Source organism: Carettochelys insculpta, chromosome 17, assembly GCF_033958435.1.
Source record: "Carettochelys insculpta isolate YL-2023 chromosome 17, ASM3395843v1, whole genome shotgun sequence".
NCBI classification, from domain to species: domain Eukaryota; kingdom Metazoa; phylum Chordata; order Testudines; family Carettochelyidae; genus Carettochelys; species Carettochelys insculpta.
Genome location: NC_134153.1, coordinates 18,985,864 through 19,005,760, shown reverse-complemented (window position 1 = coordinate 19,005,760; position 19,897 = coordinate 18,985,864). Strand labels below are relative to the sequence as shown.

The following is a 19,897-nucleotide window of genomic DNA, read 5'->3' as shown; positions in this document are numbered from 1 at the left end:
GACTAACAGATTTATTGCTGCATACGTTGTCATGGGCAAAGACCCACTTCATCAGATGCATTACAGAAAAATGTGGCTAAATCTGTAGACAGACACACCTAGTTAGGAAGACTATTTTTAGATAAGCTGCTCAGTGTATTAAGTTTGCAATTTAAAATTTAAGCTCCATTCTTCTGTTCTTGCACAAAAACACATTTATTTAGATTTTGGTTTTATACAAACCAAAGGCACCCATCCAAAAGCTCAGGGTAACTCGGGCATATTGAAAGGCAAATAAAAATTGATTGAAGCCACAACACATTTTCCTCTCAGACAGCTGTGTGAAAAATGCATTTTTAGACTACCATTCTTCAATACGTTGAAATTCCACCATCAGCTGCCTCAGCTCTTTACCAGACAAGATTTACAGCATGCCCAGAAGGTCAATCCGCTGGGTGCAGATAGCAGGAAAGGGATCCTTACAGAGTAGTTTCTGCCATCAGCCGCTTATTAGAGGTCAAGGTTAAGGGTGTCTGGAAATCAAACTCAAAGGCCTCTGCTGATGACACCTTTATTAGTAGCATGGCACAGACAAAGACACTTCCTCAAGTAGGTGAAGTCCCAAGGTATTTAGGGCTGTACAGCCACACCCAAACCCTTAACCATGGCTCATAGCCAGCAACAGGTACAAAATCCATCATTAATAATAGGTTCTACAGATCCAGCTTTGTCCTTATTGCTCTGAAAAGGATTTCAAGGTGTAACCAAACCCTGCCCTGGATGACAATTTTGTTGATGCATAAGAAGGAACAGAATCCAAATCTCTTGCGTAACTGCATTGGCTCTGCAGCTATTATATCTTCCTGTGCATTTAAAAAAATGCTGCTCTGCTGAATTCAACTGCAGAGAGGAACTGTACTGAGTAAAAAAGCACATTAATTTCTCAGTGTGTAATTCCACTTAAACTCTTAGGAACAGCAATACTCCCCACTCCTACACTTTCTGCAGCTCTGTTTAGAGCCATGCAGTAAATTCATGACTAAATGTCCATACATCTGCAAAGTGTAATATACAAATAAGATACCTGGAAACTGATCAGGTATTTTGCCTGTGGGAGTCTCACGAAAACTTTACACAACCACTGGGAAGCCAAGTATCACACTAATATTTCAAGCCATTGTCACAAGGGTACCTCAGGATCAGAGAAGTAAATAAATGAGAGGGATGTGTGCATACATGTAGTACATTTTTAAAAAGGGGCTGGCTTGCAACCAGGATAAAACCTAATGAAACACGCCATTCATATCTCACCCTTGGAATGTAATTTTCAAGGCAGAGGCATGTAGTGCAGCAATATGTATACTAAAGGTGGGTACATGCTACACTGAGAGGAGCTTGTTTACTGTTCATAGGAAGTCACATAATAGAACTATCCATATAATCTGAGTCACAGTTTCTGGGAGAGTTCTCTTTTTTTTGTATTTCTTTTACATTCATATTGACATTTTAAAACAGACTCAGATATAAAAATAGACAGACAGACACTGACGTTAACCTAGAAATACTAGCCAATTTTTAAAGCACGCTAAGAACAGAGTTTTGGTTTTTGTTTTTTTTTCCTTCTGCTGTACATAATTGGATAGCAATACCCCAGCTACCTCACAGGTTCTCCCCTGAACCCAGGCCTGTCATGCCAAGCAAGTAGGGGGGCTCTTGGCTTTCTACTCAGCAGGCAAGCATCTTCTCATCCACATACTGCAGGCTATGTCTACAGGGCAAGTAGATACCCATGGCAGGCCCAAGCCAGCTGATTTGGGTTCATGGGCTCGGGCCTTTTAACTGTGGTGTTAACCAGCATTTCTTAAACTTTTGGAAACCACAGAACCTTAAACAATAATATTATGTGGAACATCTACGAAAATTTTTCTTTAAGAAAAACCCATCAGACCAAACAACAACCAACCAACACACCCAGCAAAACCAAAATGAAGTAACTGAATCAGGCATCACATCATTGAAGCATTAACACTGTATCTGGTTTTAAGAACAGGAAAATATATGTCAGTGTATGATACCAAAAAGGTGTCAGATGCTTGCTGCATTCCGAGCTCTGGGACTCTCCCAACTCACAGGGTCTTACGGCTGTCACCCTGAGCTCTGACATCTATACCACAATCAAACAGTCTCAAGCTCAAGCCAGTCACGGGCATCTAGCTGCAATGGAGACATACTTTTAGACTTCCCTTCTACCTCAGCTCCCCAATAACAGCATGTGGTGATTTTGTCACCTGGGTCTTCTAGAGCTTCAGCAGAGACTGCCCGAGTCAGTTTCCTGTCTCTGCAAGTGGAGAGGAGCTGGGAACCAGGTGGTGCCCCCTGATTCCCAGCTTCCTGCCACTCCCAGGACCAGGAAACTGCTCCTGTCAGGGCAGCAGCCAAGAGTCTGTCTGCTGCCCCGATGGGAGCGAGGAAATTTATCTTGTCAGGGATGCCAGCCTGTGGCACACACAACTTGGTTTCATGCATCTTGAGGGTTTACTGTACAGAAGAAAGCCCACACTTTGATTAAGGGATGCATGACGCATGCTGAACAAAAACAAGGCCATATTGGTTCAGGAGCATGAAAAGGCCCAGTTTTGTGAAGCAACACACATTTCTAGAATACCTGTCACCTTGAAGGATCCCAGAGCATTCCTCTACATACTTTTATGGGCACTGCACCCTTCTACAATACAGTTGGCCATGGGATACAAGAGCACAGAGCTATGCAAAAGTACCGAATGGGCGATTTTCTAGCCAAGAAGTGTACTCTTTCAGAAAAGACTACGCTGCGTCTACACTAGTAGGATTCCCAGCTTGAGTTAGATAAAGATGTGCTAGCTCTAACTGAGCTAGTGTGCCAACTTGGGTATGTACCTGGGACAGCATGGCATTCAATGTATAACTCAAAAAGATAAAGGGATAAGCATCTCGCCTACCAAGATTCATACTGTGCTTGGTATCAAACCACCTTATATTTACAAAAATAAATAGAAATTCTTAAATTTCTCTTGATCCTTTGAACATGTTCTAGCATGAACATACTTCACGCTCGATCCTTACAAAACAAGATTTGAGAGATAAGCACAGATACCACAAGTCAGTTGTAAAGATACAAAATAGATTTTAAGTTTCATTCTGCATTTGTTGGGTTTTGTTTTCTGATTAACATACACACACTGCAGGCCTAAAAAGCAAGGGAGAAAACCCATTTGAAATACCAACACCAGCAAGTCTTGTCATCATTAGTTTGACAGTAAGACTTCTTGATTGGAGACTGGGTGGGGTGTAGAGAGGAGTTGTACTGTCTCACAATCTAGTCCAAGGTCTTAATTGAGGGCTAGTCTATACTACACAGTTAGGTAATGCAGCTTAGGTCAACATAATTATGTCTGTTTCTACACTACAGTCTGCTTCCAACTGACGTGGCGGTGTAAGGCACTTAACTCCATCTCCAGGAGAGGCACAAGGCTTATGTCAGTATGGTTAATGCAGTATCGGCTCTTCTCAATTTCATAGCTTCTGCCCTGAAACTGAGAAGGCTGGCAACTAGAAGTCAGGTGCCCCTTTCCACAGGCTGACTTGCTGTTTCTATCATAGAAATATCCTGAGAGGGCAGATGTATTAAGTGTTTGGCAAACACATCCATGCAAGTATGCCGTGATGTTAAACAAAAGCATTAAGAACTCCAGAGTTTTAAACAGCCTTCGGCAAAACCACTTCCCCCTACAACAGCTCGGTCTTGTCTCATGATATGACTTTCCACTGCTCTTCAGTCACTAGAGAGATTCCCAGTAGACGAGACCTGAACATCTAACATAAAAACAAGTAGACCCTCCCACTCTCAAACAAGAAAACATAACCCCAGTTCTCACAGGTTGTCTTTGCACAACAGGAAGAGTCATGAATAGGCACATTCCCATATTATCCTTTCCTCTCCAGCTCAGCTTTGAGCACGTGCACGCGCGCGCGCACACGCACACACAGTCTAACTCAGAAATTGCTGCAAAACCAAAGTTCTTGGCCAGCTTCTCTCCCTGCATTAGACTTGGCACAGAATATGATTTGGCACAGCACATACCACATGCTGAGTCAGATGATATTTAATAAAAGAATCTGTTCACATCACCCAGGGAAGCAACTACCTTTGTGACACCCTGTGAAGGGCTCTAGAGTTGGAAGCGTGTCTGGAGTTCATGAATGAATATTTAAAAAAAGTTCAGTGGTAAAAAATTAAGAGGCTTTTTTTGTTTTCTTATTCTTTAAGGCACACAGAGGGAGTGTACTTTGCCGGCACAGCAAACGGGAGCCTGGGTAGACAGATACCAGCTGGCTGCACAACCTAGAGCTCAGCATTAAGGACCAGCGACAGGCTTGGACTTCAGCAGCTAGCCTGAGCCACTGTCAGTGCCACAACATCCACATTATGTTCAGCAAACTGTTGTAAGGGGAATTAGCATGGCTGCCTTATCTCCAGGCAATCTGAACCTTATACTCAAAAAAAAAAAAACAAACACCAGAAAACTAAGCATGAAAATACTATTACCGTAGTTACTGCTTCAACACTTCTACTACCTCTTAATATTTAAACTGTAAAACAAAAAAGATTTTGTTAGTCTCCCATATTTTCCGTAACTCCCCCCACTTCTTTTGTTTTTACATTGGAAAAAAAAAATGTAGTGCTAGTGAACGGAATCTTGAGCCAGAACTTCACTTTACCCACTGAACTATGTGCTTTCCAACACAAACAATTCTGCTCCCCCCCTCAAAAGACCCACTCCCATCTCCAAAGCCAAACCAATCTCACTAGCAAGAAAGGAGGCAAATAACTTAATCAGCAGATGCAGTAACGGAACATCCATCTACTAACTGCAGGAGACCCTACAGTTAATATCACAGGCTAGACAAATGGAAAGAAATAATGATCTCTATTGATCCACGCCACATTAAAAACAAATGACAGGTAGTACTGAATGTAGCTCAGGATTCTCAATCAAATATTTGAGGCCTCCAGCAACACAGTAGTAATAATGGAGCTCTCCATTGTTACTATTTGCTTCAGTCTTTTAAAAAATTAGACCTTTGAAAATGAAAACTTTTAAAACACAGTGGCAGATTCATGTTAGCACATACACCAATACATGCCATATTTTGCAGTCAGAGAACAGGATAACTCTGGGTCTTCAGCTCAAAGCCCTTTTGATTTAGGCTCTTCAGCAAGGCAGACATCACTCTGAACGCCTGCATTAGCAATCTCAGACCAGTCATTTGTTTCTATAAACCTCTGCATTCCCATACTCAAAAGGGTCTGAGGAAAATTAAGTAACCCTTGATGACATCTAACACTGGCATTAGCCCCCGCTTCAGAGGAATGAGCATGACATTTATATTCCTTTATGGCACTCATTTTTGAATAGTTTATCAGCTATTTCCACACTACTGTATTTACACAGAATCCAAATTCTACTACTTTAATCATTCACTGCTATTTAAATAGTATTATCAGTGAATTGGCTACCTTATCAGTTAAGCTCCTAACTGGGACAACAGAGGGATCAGGTTTTCATCACTGTTCTATGAGGAAAGCCAGGTGGGAACACATACTATGGGTTAACACATAATTGCTGATCTCTTCCCCTTCTATAGTTTCTTGATCATGGGGTAATCCCCATGCCAGATGTCCTTTGCTCTTCATTCCCATCCCATAAATGAGAAACAGAGATGGGAAGTGGGGACAAGAATTCTAAAATTCAAGCAAGTCAGGTGGAGTAACTTACAAGTGCAAGGAGGAAAAAAAAATCCAGGCATATGAGCCAAATACAAGAGTTTGAGAGCAGACCAAGCAATCTTACTGCTCAAGTTCAAGGATCAAGCTCAGGCAAGCAATGTCTAACAGCAATCACCATTGTACTTGCTTGGTATACTCTAATAAGCAACATTGCTCACATTGAACGTGGATTCAAATTTCCATCCACTACTCAAAAGCACCAATTTGTAATGTAGCCCTCACATAACACTTATTCAGAGCTCCTCCTCAGAGGACAAGCATAGAAGCAGCCAATTCACTGGCTGAGAAGAGTTTAGGGCAGTGGTGGGCAACCTGCAGGTAACATGAGGCCCGTTGGGGCTCTACCTGTGGCCCATGGACCCCCTGTTTACCTCCCTCCCCCCAAATCTCGTGTGCCAGGGCAACAGAGCCCCAGCACTTCCTATGCCTCCTCCTGCCCTTCCAGCCCTTTTGGAGGAATGGAGAGGTGTGTACAGCTGATTCACGGCATTCCAGCTCTGAGAGGGAAGGGGTGGAGCACTTAAGTGCAGGCCTCCAGTGCCCCAGTGTGCGAGAGCCATGTGGGGAAGGAGGGGCAAATGGGGTGGAGCGGGTCACAGGTTGCTACTGTGGTCCATGGAGGTGAAGCAGGGCCACACATGTGGTCAACTCACGATCTGTGGTTTCCCATCCCCGGCTGAAGGGTCTATCTTCAAGTATGTTCTCATTGCTATTAAATTAATAAAGCAGTTTCTCTAAAACCCATGTTTATGTTTTTCCCTCCCATCCCACCCCTAGTACATGGTACAAAAGTCACATACATTAGAGGGGGCAGAAGGTTAATCTTTCTGGGACAATTGTTAGCACCACACTTTGTGGAGAAACTAGTATTTAACCTATAATTTGTCAGACAGTTAGGAGAATGCAGAGTATAAGACAAGTACTACACAAGGGCATACTCTCTAACACTTTTTCTGCCGATTGCCACTATGACTCTCTGTATAGGCTGCACCTCTGAAATCCAGTGCACTCTCATCTGATAACATCCATGGTCTGGCAGAACCACAGATGTTAGAGGACAAGAGAGCAGCAGGGTGGACTGTGTTCGGTGCAGGAGCCCCTTGCCTGCCCCATGGGCCAGGAGCTGGAACCAGAGCCCTGGCTGCCCTGCAGCAGCTAGGAGGCAGGGGCTGGAGCTGCAGAAGCCCCAGGAGCACAGGGTTTTCTGGGGGCAGAAGCCCTGGATCTCCCCTCATCCAGCAAATTCTCTTGGTCAGGACTTGTCCGTCAGGGTCGGGACCTGACAAGGGAGGTGCAGCTTGTACGACACTGAATTACACTATTTGCCTCTATAGTGTAATCCTGTAGTTTTCCCACAGCGGACAACTAATGGTGTTCTTTGGAAGCACCATGATTCCACTAGAATGCTGACATCCTTGGGGATATTTTTTGCCTTTTGTAGATTGGACAGCATTTCAAATGGTTAAATATGCAACTTGCTACAAGGAACCCCAGTCTATCAACAGAACAGCCTTTGACTTAGTTTTGTTGAAATCAATACAACAGTGATAGGCCACATGTGGCCCATCGGGGTCTACATGTACCTTGAGCACCCCACAACAATGCTTAAGCCACAAGCCTCCTCTCTCAACATTTTCCCCCCGATTTCACTGAAGGGACAAGTGAACAGAGTTGGAGCTAGCTATGCAGTGCTATTTTCACTCCTTCAAGCAAGAGCACCCTTCTACAGAAGCCATCCAGGCAGCTTCCAACCTCTTCCTGAAGAGGCAAAGTGAACACACCATCTCCAGCAATCTGCAAACCTGTAAAAGCAAACTGGTAAAATAAACAGTCCAGATCAGATAAACCAGATTTTGTCTGGCAGTTTACTTTATCTTTCCAATTTGCATTATGGGTTTCCAGCCCAGCAGACTAATAACAGATCAAAAGTCACTTCTTTATGGATTACTTACAACATAGAGATAAAACAAGCCTTTTCTGCTACCTCATTTAAATGACAGAATCAATATTTTGAAGGTGAAGGTCAGGTCTCATATTCTGAAACTTCTGAGTCTTATTTCCACAACTGTAATATGGTCTCAGAAACTAAGGAAGAATGTACATCACCAAAAGCCCAAAGTGTACACTATCTGCCTTTATAGTGCAATCCTATAGAACTTTCCATAGCAGGTATTAAATGAATAATTATCCCTAATAATTTTTCCTAACTCAGTTACATGAAAATTGTTCAAAAAGGTAAACAGCTATTACAAAAGGAATTTAAAAACAACCGGGGAAAAATATAATAATTAGTGATCCTCATGACTTCCTTTGTAAATTTCGTTGAGATTCACTGATGAACGGCTCTCACAGGTGAGCATCAGTCTGCAAGACAAAGTCAGTTTTATCTACAAGAGCCTATAAATAGATGGAATGACAGCCAGAGCAGTAATGAACCTCAATGTTAAGTTGCATATTACACTGAATAATTAGCTGAAGATACTCATCCATCTCCTCGAATCATGAGACAAGCATCTGAACAAAGGCTTATAATCATGTGCCTACTTCCAACTTCACAAAATGCACTTCAGTGACCAGGGAAAGAGGACCACTTATATTGGTACAATTCAATTACTGACTTGTGAATGGCTTCTACTTACATATCCCAACAATGACAGACAGAGTATGGTCCAGGCTCAAGTAGGAGAGGAGATTGTAGAAATTGAAAGTGATCAGACAGAAGCATAAGATGACACAGATCCATTCTTGCAGTCTTTTCCCTGTTGAATAAAAAGTGGGCACATTAACAGTAATATCTAAAACAGCTGGTTTTAAAAGCCAAGGTACTATGGTAGTCTATTGCCTATATTTGCTCAGTTTCTCTCCTTTCATGTTGTTCAGAAATGATGAGGCAGGAATTTACTTAGTGGTGGGAACAGTCATTTTGTCTCATGCCAGATACACTCTATGCGCCATTAGTTAAAAAGAGAAAATATCAAGGACAGAAAAAACCATCTTTCCACGTAGTTTTCAGTTTCTTCCTTGCCGTGTTCACTTGTGTCCCCCAGCTTTGGCCTTGCTCTTCTAGCTGCCACTCCTTTTCTATGCAGCAACAGGAAGCAGCACATCACTTCATTGCTAATGACACATTTTCACTGTTGCCAGCAGGGGAAATTTCAGCTTCAAAATGCTGATTCCTTTGCTAGGCTTCTAACTTTCAGTCTTGGGAGTCTCAGAATGGCTGACATACCCTTTGTCTCCCATATCCAAGTACACAGGCTATTTGAAAAGTGGTCATGAAAAGCAAGCTTCTATTATATTTTGGAAATGAACAGAAAGTGGTTTTTTATATGTTTCATTCAACATCTTCAAACAATATGCAAATGAACAGGGAAATGTGTTCTCTGGTATTCCTCTGACCCTATCAGAATTGCTTTCACAACCTCTTTCATATGTGAGAGCAAAAAAAGCAGTTCAATAGCACTTTAAAGACTAACAAAATAATTGATTAGGTGGTGAGCTTTCGTGGGACAGACCCACTTCTTCAGACCATAGCCAGATCAGAACAAACTCAATATTTAAGGCACAGAGAATCAAAAATGGTAATTAAGGTTGACAAATCAGAAAAATATTATCAAGGTGAGCAAATCAGAGAGTAGACGGGCAGAAGGGGGTATGTGTGTCAAGAGTTAGATTAAGCCAAGTATGCAAAAGAGCCCCTATAATGACCTAAAAAAATTCCCATCCTAGTTCAAACCACGTGCTAATGTGTTGAATTTGAATATAAAAACAAACAGAGTTCAGCAGCCTCTCTTTCCAAAGCCACCATGGATGTAGAGGCTCCGTACACTAATATTCCACATGAAGACAGATTACAAGCGATCAGGAATACCATCCCTGATGTCACCACAGCCAATCTGGTGTCTGACCTTTGTAACTTTGTTCTCACCCACAATTATTTCCAATTTGGGGACAATTTGTATCTCCAGATTAGTGGCACTGCTATGGACACCTGCATGGCCCCACAATGTGCTAATATATTTATGGTTGACCTGGAACAACGATTCCTCAGCTTTTGTCCCCTATTACCCCTCCTCTACTTAAGATACATTGATGACATCTTTATGATTTGGACCCATGGTAGAGACTCTAGAAGAATTCCACAGAGACTTTAGCAATCTGGACCCTGCCATCAACTTGTATCTCATGTGGAATAATTGAGGCGTATTTCCTGGACACTACAGTACAAATCAAGGATGGCCTGATTGGTACCACACTCTACCAGAAACCCACTGATCGCTATACTTACCTACACGCTTCTAGCTTCCATCCTGCACACACAACTAGATCCATTGTTTTCAGTCAAGCCCTTAGGTACAATCCCATTTGCTCTGATCCTACTGACAGACTGAAAACTACAAGATCTTTGCCAAATATTCATAAACCTGAACTACCCACCAGGAGAAAAAAACAAAAACAAAAACAAAAAACAAACAAACAAACAAAAAAAAAACCCTCACAAATTGACAGGGCCAGATGAATACCCAGAGACCAACTACTCCAAGATCGGCCCAAAAAATCCAAGAACAGAACACCACTGGTCATTACCTACAGTCATTATACACACCAGCAACATCATTACAGGACCTAACTGGATCAGCCACACCATCGTGGGCTCATTCAGCTGCACATCTACCAATGTAATCTATGCCATCGTGTGCCAGCAATGCCCCTCTGCCATATACATCGGACAAACTGGACAGTCTCTATGTAAAAGAATAAATGCACACAAATCAGACATCAGAAATGGCAATATACAAAAACCCATAGGAGAGCACTTCAATCTCCCAGGACACACAGTAGCAGATTTAAAAGTAGCTATCCTGCAGCAAAGAAATTTCAAGAACAGACTCCAAAGAGAAATTGCTGAGCTACAATTCATCTGCAAATTCAATACCCTCAGCTCAGGATTAAACAAAGACTGTGAATGGCTGGCTAAATACAAAAGCAGCTTCCCCTCTCTTGGAGTTCACACCTCCAGATCTACTGATGACAATACAACTCAGCCTGCCTCCCTGAGCTAACCTCGTTATCCCCAGCCTTGCTCTGGCCTATTTATACCTGGCCTTGCAGATTTCCAGGACCAGCATCTGAAGAAGTGAGTTAACTCACGAAAGCTCATGCTCTAAACTTTTCTGTTAGTCTATAAGGTGCCACAGGACCCTTCGTTGCTGCTACAGATCCAGACTAACACGGCTACCCCTCTGATACTGGACCTAACCAAGTTATTCACAGAATCATGGGCACTTTCTCATGTTCTTCAACTAACATCATATGCCATCATGTGCCAACAATGTCCAGATGCTTTGTATATTGGACAGACTTCAAACTCTTACACAAAGAATTAATGGGCATAAAACAGACATAAAAAACACTCCTAACCCACAAGCCAGTCAGCCACCACTTTAATGGAGTGGGCCATTCTGTTAATGACCTGAAATTTTGTGTCTTGCTATAGAGGAATTTTCATAACACTTTGGAAAGAGAGGTGGCTAAACTCTTTTATATCCAAATTTGAAATATTAGCACATGGTTTGAACGCGGATGGCAATTTTTTGAGTCATTATAGGGGCTCTTTTGCATACTTGGCTTAATCTAATTCTTGACTCCCCTGCTTCTGCCCCTCTACTCTGATTTGCTCACCTTGATCTTTTTTTTCTAATTTGTCAACTTTGATCACTATTTTTGGTTCTCTGTGCCTTAAACATTAAGTCTGTTCTGGTATAGCTATGATCTGAAGAAGTGGGTCTGTCCCACGAAAGCTCATCACCTAATAAGTTATGTTGTTAGTTTTTAAAGTGCTAGTTGACTGCTTTTTTGTTTTAAATGCTACGGGAGTGCTTTTTTGTTTTGATAGTATATAGACTAGCATGGCTCTCTCTCTGTTTCTTTCATATGTAGTTCTCAAAGATCTTTAGGCATTAACCAGCCAAACCTTTATGGCCTCATCTTTACGGGAGGGGCGGGGGGAGAAGAAGAAAAAAACAAACAAACAAACAAACACCTAACATGCACTTAACTTGAATTAAGCCAAGAGAAATTATTTTCACATAAGTTAGTTAGAAATATTAAAGTTGAGTCTTCCCAACAGCATTTAACTCAGCCTGTAAACTTGTGTGAAAAGCAGAAGTTGCCTGACCTTGACAAAGTTTTACCCCATGTTCACCAACTCAAATTAAGAACCCTTTTTCCCCACCCACAGAGAATGCCTGTGAAGCATGATATTCAGTGCTAAACAGACACACAGACAGGTCCGCTTATTTAACCAAGGTGGGTCTGTGACAGGACTGCAAACAGAACCCAAGAATCTTGACTCCCAGTTGCATGCAGAGCCTTGAATATAGAAGAACCTCAGAGTTATAATCCCCAGAGTTATGACCAGTTAACCACACTTCTCATTTGGAACTGGAAGTACCCAATTAGGCAGGAGCAAGGTCAGGGAGATAAAGAGAAAAATACAGGACTGTTAAATGTAAATAAAAATAAAGAGTAGTAAAGTGGTCTGCATAGTAAAGTTTAGAAGCTGTATTAAGTCAATGTTTTGTTATAAATTGTTTTTTGGGGTGGGAACCTCCATAATGTTTTGTTCAGAATTTAAAACATTTCAAAGTTATGACCAACCTTTACTCCCAAGTGTTGGTCACTCTGAGGTTCTACTGTACAGTGAAATAACAGCACAAAAAAGAAAAAGAAGTGCGTCTGTCCCATGAAACTCGTCACCAAATAAATTATTTTGTTAGTCTTTAAAGTGCTACATGACTGCAGTTTTGTTTTGATACAGTACAGACTAAACACAGCTCTCTCGCTGTGAAATAACAGGGCATACATCTATGACAAGAAACTCAAACACCTGGACACTTGTGAAGACAGTGAGGTTGAACAACCAGTGATTTCAGCTGAATCTTGCTACAGTTCTTCCCATGTCAACAAATGCTCATTGCTTTTCCTTATGAGGAGGAAGCAGATATTTCAGGATAACATTGTCTGCAAATTACTACCTTTCTGGACTGAGATCAGAGCTAGAAAACATTCGCTACTGGCTAATCAAACCTAGAAGAGCAAGACACAACCTGGTATAACTCTGCTTTCCCAGACAAACAAACAAACAAACAAAAAAAAAAAAAGATTAATTTACACAGTCTTTTACAATGCCCAGTAAGCACTGATGTGATTACTAGTCAGAAATATTCTGGTAGATGTGTGAAGTCTCAATCAATCCCCTTCAGATCTCACCTACCCTTGCAATTCTCTCAAATCTGACAAGAGTCAGCTGTGACAAAGTTGAAGTGGGGATGAACAGCTTCATTGTAAGCACTTCTCAAGCAATAGTTACCAGCTATAAACACTTACCAGAAAAGGTACTGAACACAGTTAGCTACGGACTACTTTTACAGTGAAATCATATTCAGCACCAGTTCATATGTACCTGTTGCAGATATCAACCATCAGAAAGGGATACTTTCTGGAGCGTAGAAGACAGCTCATCAGTGCAAACTATGGCAATTTACATTGAATACCCATAGGTGTCCATGCCGCGGGTATGCTGGAGCTAGAGTGTCCCCAGCGAAAAGTGAGTGGAAGCTGAGCACCCACAAGCACCAAGCTCCCGCACTCTGCCTCCCCACCCCACCTTACATCTCTTGCTCACTGATGGCCCCACTGAACAAACTCCTCCCATGCCCTTCCAGAGCTCCCTGCATGAACAGCTGATTCACAGCATTCAAGAAGCTCCACAAGGGAGGAGGCGGCACAGGGACAGGCATGCTCAGGCAGGAGGTAGCATGGAACAGGGCATGGGCAGGAGTTTGGGGGAAAGGGTAGAGGCAGAGTCCAGCATTTTTTCCTGTTGATGTCTCTTATTCCTCAAAAGGAGCAGGAATATCAGTGCTCTCAGGGGTTCCCCACAGGTTCATTTTAGCACGTCTCTACCAGATGCGCTAAACTGAACTGTGGAAGATGGACTTTGGCAGCACTGCTCTTCTCAGTGAAGATGTGCCCTTAGAAAAAACCTTGCTGATTTGCATAGAAAGAAGAGAAACAAATGAGTCATGGTGACCAAGGATCTGTAAGGCGAGCAGGGTGTTTTGCTCATCTCCAATAAGCCGAGTAGCATGGTAAGCCCAAAAAACATTACTTTAATAAATCAGAAATACAATTGGACAGGAATCAGAGTCTTAAGAGGAAAACCAACCTCCTAATCCAGGGGTTCTCATACTGGGGGTCTCAACTGCCAAGGTTACATGGGGGGGCTGCAAGCTGTCAAACTCCACCCCAAATCCTGCTTTGCCTCCAGCATTTATAATGGAGGTTAAATATAGAAAAGCATTTTTAAAGTGGGGGTTGGAGGTCATGCTCAGAGGCTTGCTATGTGAAAGAGAAAAAAAGTTTGAGAACCACTGTCCTAACATGACCAGGGCAGAATTTTGTTCCGAGAAGGGTGGACATCTCTAACTTGGATGCTGGATAGCAAGTGAGCAAGAGAGATTTAAAGGAACATCCTCAAAAATGGTTTTCAAACAAACAGGTAAAAGGTTAAAATAAGGAAGTCTGCTCTAAAAAGGCCTCCAATGTACCCAAAGTTAACTAACACCCACATTGTGCACAGGAGAAGCAGCACCCTGATGAGAAGAGCTAACTTGAGAGGGCCACAAGAAGCAATTAGCTGATAATGCAGGAAACTCCAAGGCACTTGTGTGTGTGTCCCAAGGTGCGTTAGTATCCCTAACATGCAGGCTTGTAGGGCTCTATTAAGACCACCTTCATATTGACATCTGAGACTAAGAACATGGGCCCAACCTTGGCCAGACTGGTCAATGAATTGCCAGTGTGCAGGTCAGCACTCGTCACCTGATATTTATTAAACACTTTAACAGCTGCCAAACAAAAAAGATCAACAAAATACCTGTTTTAAAAAAGGATCATGTAACAAGAGAAAGGAACTTTTATTTGACAATAAAAATGGCTATTTGTGGAACTATAGCAGTATAGTTATACCAGTAGTTTCTCTGTATAGACCTTTTCGCTGTATCTAGGAATTCTTGTTACTCCTCCATAAAATCATTGGTCTAGCTTCAGATTTGGACCTCCAATGTATCAGAACTCACAAATTTAATTCCTGCTAGCATTAGTGAGTTACTGGTGTAAAACTCCCTACAAAATCCACAATATGCAATTCTCCCTAATGTATAGCTGATGGCCACAGTAGCAGTCTCATGCTTCAGAAAGTAAACAGACCACTAGACAGAGTAGGGGAGAAGTTCACCTATGAATCATGACAGACAGAAAGGTAAATTATAGGGTACCTTCCTTTAAATCCTAGACTTTCGCTGGTGGAGTTAGGTTAGCACCATGTTTCTCAACTTGTGATATGTGTACCCTTAAAGGTATGCAAGATAAGTCTGGGGGGTATGCATTTCTTTGAGCAATGAAATGTGGCTCCTACTCCGAGTGGTGTGCCAGGAGTGCTTATCACCACTCTGCACAAACACCCGAGCACCTGGAGGGTGAAGCGGAGGCGGGAGCTTCAGTGAGTCCCGGCACTGAGTTAGAGAGCAGGGATGGCGGGTGCCTGGTTCTGGAGGGGACACACACACACACACACACACACACACACACACTTATGCATTACATATCAATATTTGTATGCCTGAAAAGTGTGGGTACTGGGGGTACTTTCTTTTTGGAAAAAGGGGTACTTTATAAAAAAAAGTTTGAAAAAGACTGGGTTAGCATACTTGAAATAAAGGTCTGACAAATACCATTACATATCTGAATTTACAGCACACATGTGGCATGGCCAATATAAAGAAACAAGTTAAACTGGGTAGGTCACTTGGAATAAACAATTCAGAAAACTGAAAGGCTAGGAAGCTTAAATGCATTCACTGACATTCATGTTCCGTCTGTGTGTGAAGTTGATTTTTACTAGTCACCTCAAATCCATGAACGAAGCTGTTTTAGCTGAACTGTCGTTTATGGCTGTTTTGCTGGCAATAGCAACAGTAGGCACAGGTTCATTAAGTGCTGAAATATGCATTTTTCCTTTTCTGCAGATTTAAACTCTCATCTCAGGAGGAATCCATTGGTAATAATAAAAAGCATCAAAAATTTCTCTACTCTTCATTCCAAATATATATATTTCTTTTATATACAGTACTTTTTCTCCTTAAAAAAGGTGCTGGTACTCACCCCTGGCCAGGGACTGAGAACCCTCTAATCAAGAGCCAGCTGCGACGCAGAGCTCTGCCAGCAGCCCCAGCATCAGGAAAGATTGATGTGAAGGTGCTGGTATGTACCACCACAAAACAAGAGAAAACCCCCCAAACTGTGTTTGTTATATATTACACCCCCTCCCACCCCTACTCCTCTGCTTCCATGGTATTAAGATGAGTTTCTACTGTTATTTCTACATAGACTTTTAGGGCTTTTTTTGTTTTTTTTAAAAAAAAAAAAAAAAAAAAAAAAGACTCGTTTCCAGATTTTGCTGCACATACGGAAAAGAATATTCAACCCCAATCTCAAAGCAGTATGTCATTTGCACATGCCAATATCATGACTACTTCTGTTAGTACTGCTTTGCCTGGACACATGACTTGAACTGCAAGGCTGGGGCAAGGGAAGAAAAACAGTTTCTCTCACTAGGCAACAGGGAAGGCTGCACTCTCTGGGGTAGAACACTGGGCGCAAGTCACAGGACCTGGATCCAGCCCAGTCCTTAACTATCTGGCTTCCACAGCCAATCATTTTGCTTGTCCAGACTTTACACCTCTGTAAAATAGAGATACATCCAGCTATCTTTTTAAGTGCTTTATGATATCTGCTTGAAAATGGATATATAAGTGCTGGGTATTTTAATTAATATTAATCTGCATGCAGAAAAAAATTGAGTGCCTTGCATTAAGTGTTTATTTTTGCAGTTCTGCTTCAGATGAATTAATTCCAGGCATTTTCACAAGACACACACTTCACCAAACACAGATACTGAGCAGTAACAGAGAGGTAGCCGTGTTAGTCTATACTTCAACAAAACAAAGCAGCAGAAATGTAGCACTTTAAAGACTAACAAAATGATTCATTGGGTGATGAGCTTTTGTAGGACAGACCACTTCTTCAGATCTTGGACCTGAAGAAGTGGATCTGGCCCACAAAAGCTCATCACCCAATAAATAATTTTGTTAGTCTTTAAGTGCTACATTTCCACAGATACTAAGCATGGGGCATTGCTGTATCACAATATTCCCAAGAAGGATGACAAAAAAAGCCATTTGATATGAGAAGTTCACAATAATGTCCATGTCTACATCTTGAGGGAGAGGGGTAGTGGTGGTTTAGTAGGTTAAAGAATAAAAGGATGGTTTTCCAAAGTCTGCAGAGGGAAGAACCTGACAAGAGAGAACTAAGCCAGACAGGGATGCAGCCTGCGGCAAATTAGCTATGCCTCTCTTGGTATACATAGGCTTTGCTATCTAGAGCCAAGAAGGTTATGTTTTGCCTTTCCAGGCAATACACAAGAAGCCTAAAGTTCACTTTAGGCTAGAGATTTTTCAGATGCCCCGCTTCACCCCAATTCTGCATTCTTCCATTACGGGCCTCACTGTCCCTGGAATTTTCCTACTCCAAAGGCCCTAGCCTGTGGTTTTACTTGGCCAGCATTAGCTCCTTTAAAGCATACTTCACTACCCTGTGGTGTGAATTACAAGAGAAGTGACAAGTGGTAGCCTGGTTTCAGCATCACCCTCTATTTGGACACACTCCTCAGTTCTGACATAAATTCAGGCTCAAATTATCAGCTGCTCCACAAAGAACAGGAGGACCCAGACCAGCCCTGGTTTTCCTTCTACATCTCAACCTACACCCATGGGATTCAATTCAAGCTGAATTTCCTTCTGGCTACAAAGACATGAAGGCCATGGGATTTCCTCTTCAGGTCCCAAACTGAGAAACTGCTGTCCTTGGGCAAGCATCTTGAAAGAAGTTCTACCAGAGCGAGGGATATGCCCTAACCTAAGGAACTAACAGGTCAACTTCATACCTAGCTGCCTACTTGATCTGAGAGAGAAGACAACCCCACTAAATTTTGGGGATGCAGATACAAGTAAGGCTGTCATTCCCCCCCCCCCCACACCTGCTCAACCTAGGGGAGGGGGCTTCCCTGCACAGGCATCATTCGGAAAAGACGAGGATTGCCTTCCCTGCACCCTCTGGGCAGAGCCCCTCTAACCCTTCTATAGCCCCCAGCACAGAGCATCTGCTCTCCCACTGCCACACCCCCATCCCTCACTCAACACCCCCCATTTCCCGCAGCAGAGACACCCCATTCCCCACACCACTGCCCGTTCTCCCACTACGCTGCCCTAACCCCTCACCCAGTGCACCCTGCCTACCCGCAGATCCCCCTCCGTCCCTCACATCACACCCCCACACTCCCATCCTGCTACTGCCCCACCCACCGCACCGCACAACCCCAGGGCAGCCACCATCCCTGCCCCGCCCACCTGGGGAGTAGAGCTCCGCCAGCTCCCGGGCCCCGACGTGCTGGGCTCCCCAGCGCCGGCTGCCGTTCTCGGGCTCCTCCTGGGCGGACACGGCCTCCAGCTCCTGGCCGGCCCCCTCCGCCTGCAGCCGGGCGCGCTCGGCCCCGCCGCTCGTCATAGCCCGGCCTCTCCGCTCCGCCGCCTGCTGCTCACGGAGCCCGGCCACAGGCAGCGACTCGGCGTCAGGCTACAGCCCGGACAACAGGGCTCCAGCGCCGGGGAAGCCGCCCAGGGCCTCGACGCTCGCTGGGACCAACAGCAACCTGCCAGGAGCCGCCGGCCTAAAGGGCGGGGACAGCAGGCGACCACGCCCCAGCGCCGCTCTTCCAATCACCGCCCCCCCCCGGCACGGCCCGACGGCCAATGGAAAACAGCGGAGGCTACGTCTCAGCCAATGGCAACGCAGCAGACGCCTTCGCATCTGGAGCGCAACCTCCGCCGGGGGCAGGCCAGTGGGAGGGGCCGCACAGCTGGAATCGCGCCATGGAGAGGGTGGCGGGGTGGCCGGCGGGTTCGCCGGCGGATTGAAGGGGGCGGAGCAAAACAGCTGGAGAAGGAACGCCATTGGACAGATGCCGTAAGAGGGAGAGGTTTCACATCTGACGCTGCACCTCTGCCTCCAATAGACAGAGCCCGTACAAAATTTGTATCACCTGGAGCATCCGCAAAAATGATCGACGCCCACGATGTAAAGCGGATATCCCCGAATTGTCAGGACTCTGCCTATACTATCTAAACGAAAAAGCAGTGAAGTAGCACTTTAAAGACTAACAAAATAATTTATTAGGTGAGCTCTCGTGGGACAGACCCACTTCTTCAGCCCATAGCCATACCAGAACAGACTCAATATTTAAGGCACAGAGAACCAAAAACAGTAATCAAGTTTGACAAATCAGAAAAAAATTACCAAAGAAAGCAAATCAGAGAGTAGAGGGGCAGAAGGGCGGGGGGAGTCAAGAATTAGATGAAGGCAAGTTTGCATACTTAATTTAATTCTTGACTCTCCCCCCACTTCTGCGCCTCTACTCTCTGATTTGTTCACCTTGATCATTTTTTTCTGATTTGTCATCCCTGATTACCATTTTTGGCTCTCTGTGCCTTAAATATTGAGTCTGTTCTGGTATGGCTATGGTCTGAAGAAGTGGGTCTGTTCCACTAAAGCTCATCACCTAATAAATTCATTTGTTAGTTTTTAAAGTGCTAGTTGACTGCTTTTTTGTTTTAATAGTGTGTAGCCTAGCACAGCTTTCTCTCTGTTACTACCTACACTACTGCGAGAAGGGCAGCACAGCTGAAGAAGTGCCTTTGCACAGCTGCCTTCATGAGGCTTGGGTTCACAGCTGGAGTGAGAAGCACCTCTCCCTCCTATAGTATGAGCAGGGGGGAAGCACAGATGAATGAAAACCTCTGCCCATTTGTAGTTCAGTGGTTTGAACATTGGCTTTGTAAACCCCCGGTTGTGAGCTCAGTCCTTAAGGAGGCCATTTAGGGGTCTGCAGCAAATAGACTAAAAAAAAAA

At 43.5% G+C, this 19,897-nt stretch overlaps 1 protein-coding gene across 1 annotated transcript in view; it reads right to left on the bottom strand.

Annotated features, from left to right (window-relative positions):
* PEDS1 (plasmanylethanolamine desaturase 1) overlaps nt 1-18,652 on the bottom strand; it is a 34,462-nt gene extending 15,810 nt beyond the window's left edge. Inside the window, exons 1-2 of the mRNA XM_075011657.1 lie at nt 18,340-18,652; nt 8,446-8,565 (exon numbers count right to left, since the gene is read on the bottom strand). Coding sequence (XP_074867758.1) covers nt 8,446-8,565; nt 18,340-18,496 — 277 coding nt within the window. The 5' untranslated portion in view covers nt 18,497-18,652. The remainder of the gene's footprint in view (nt 1-8,445; nt 8,566-18,339) is intronic.
* Nucleotides 18,653-19,897: the final 1,245 nt, after the last annotated feature.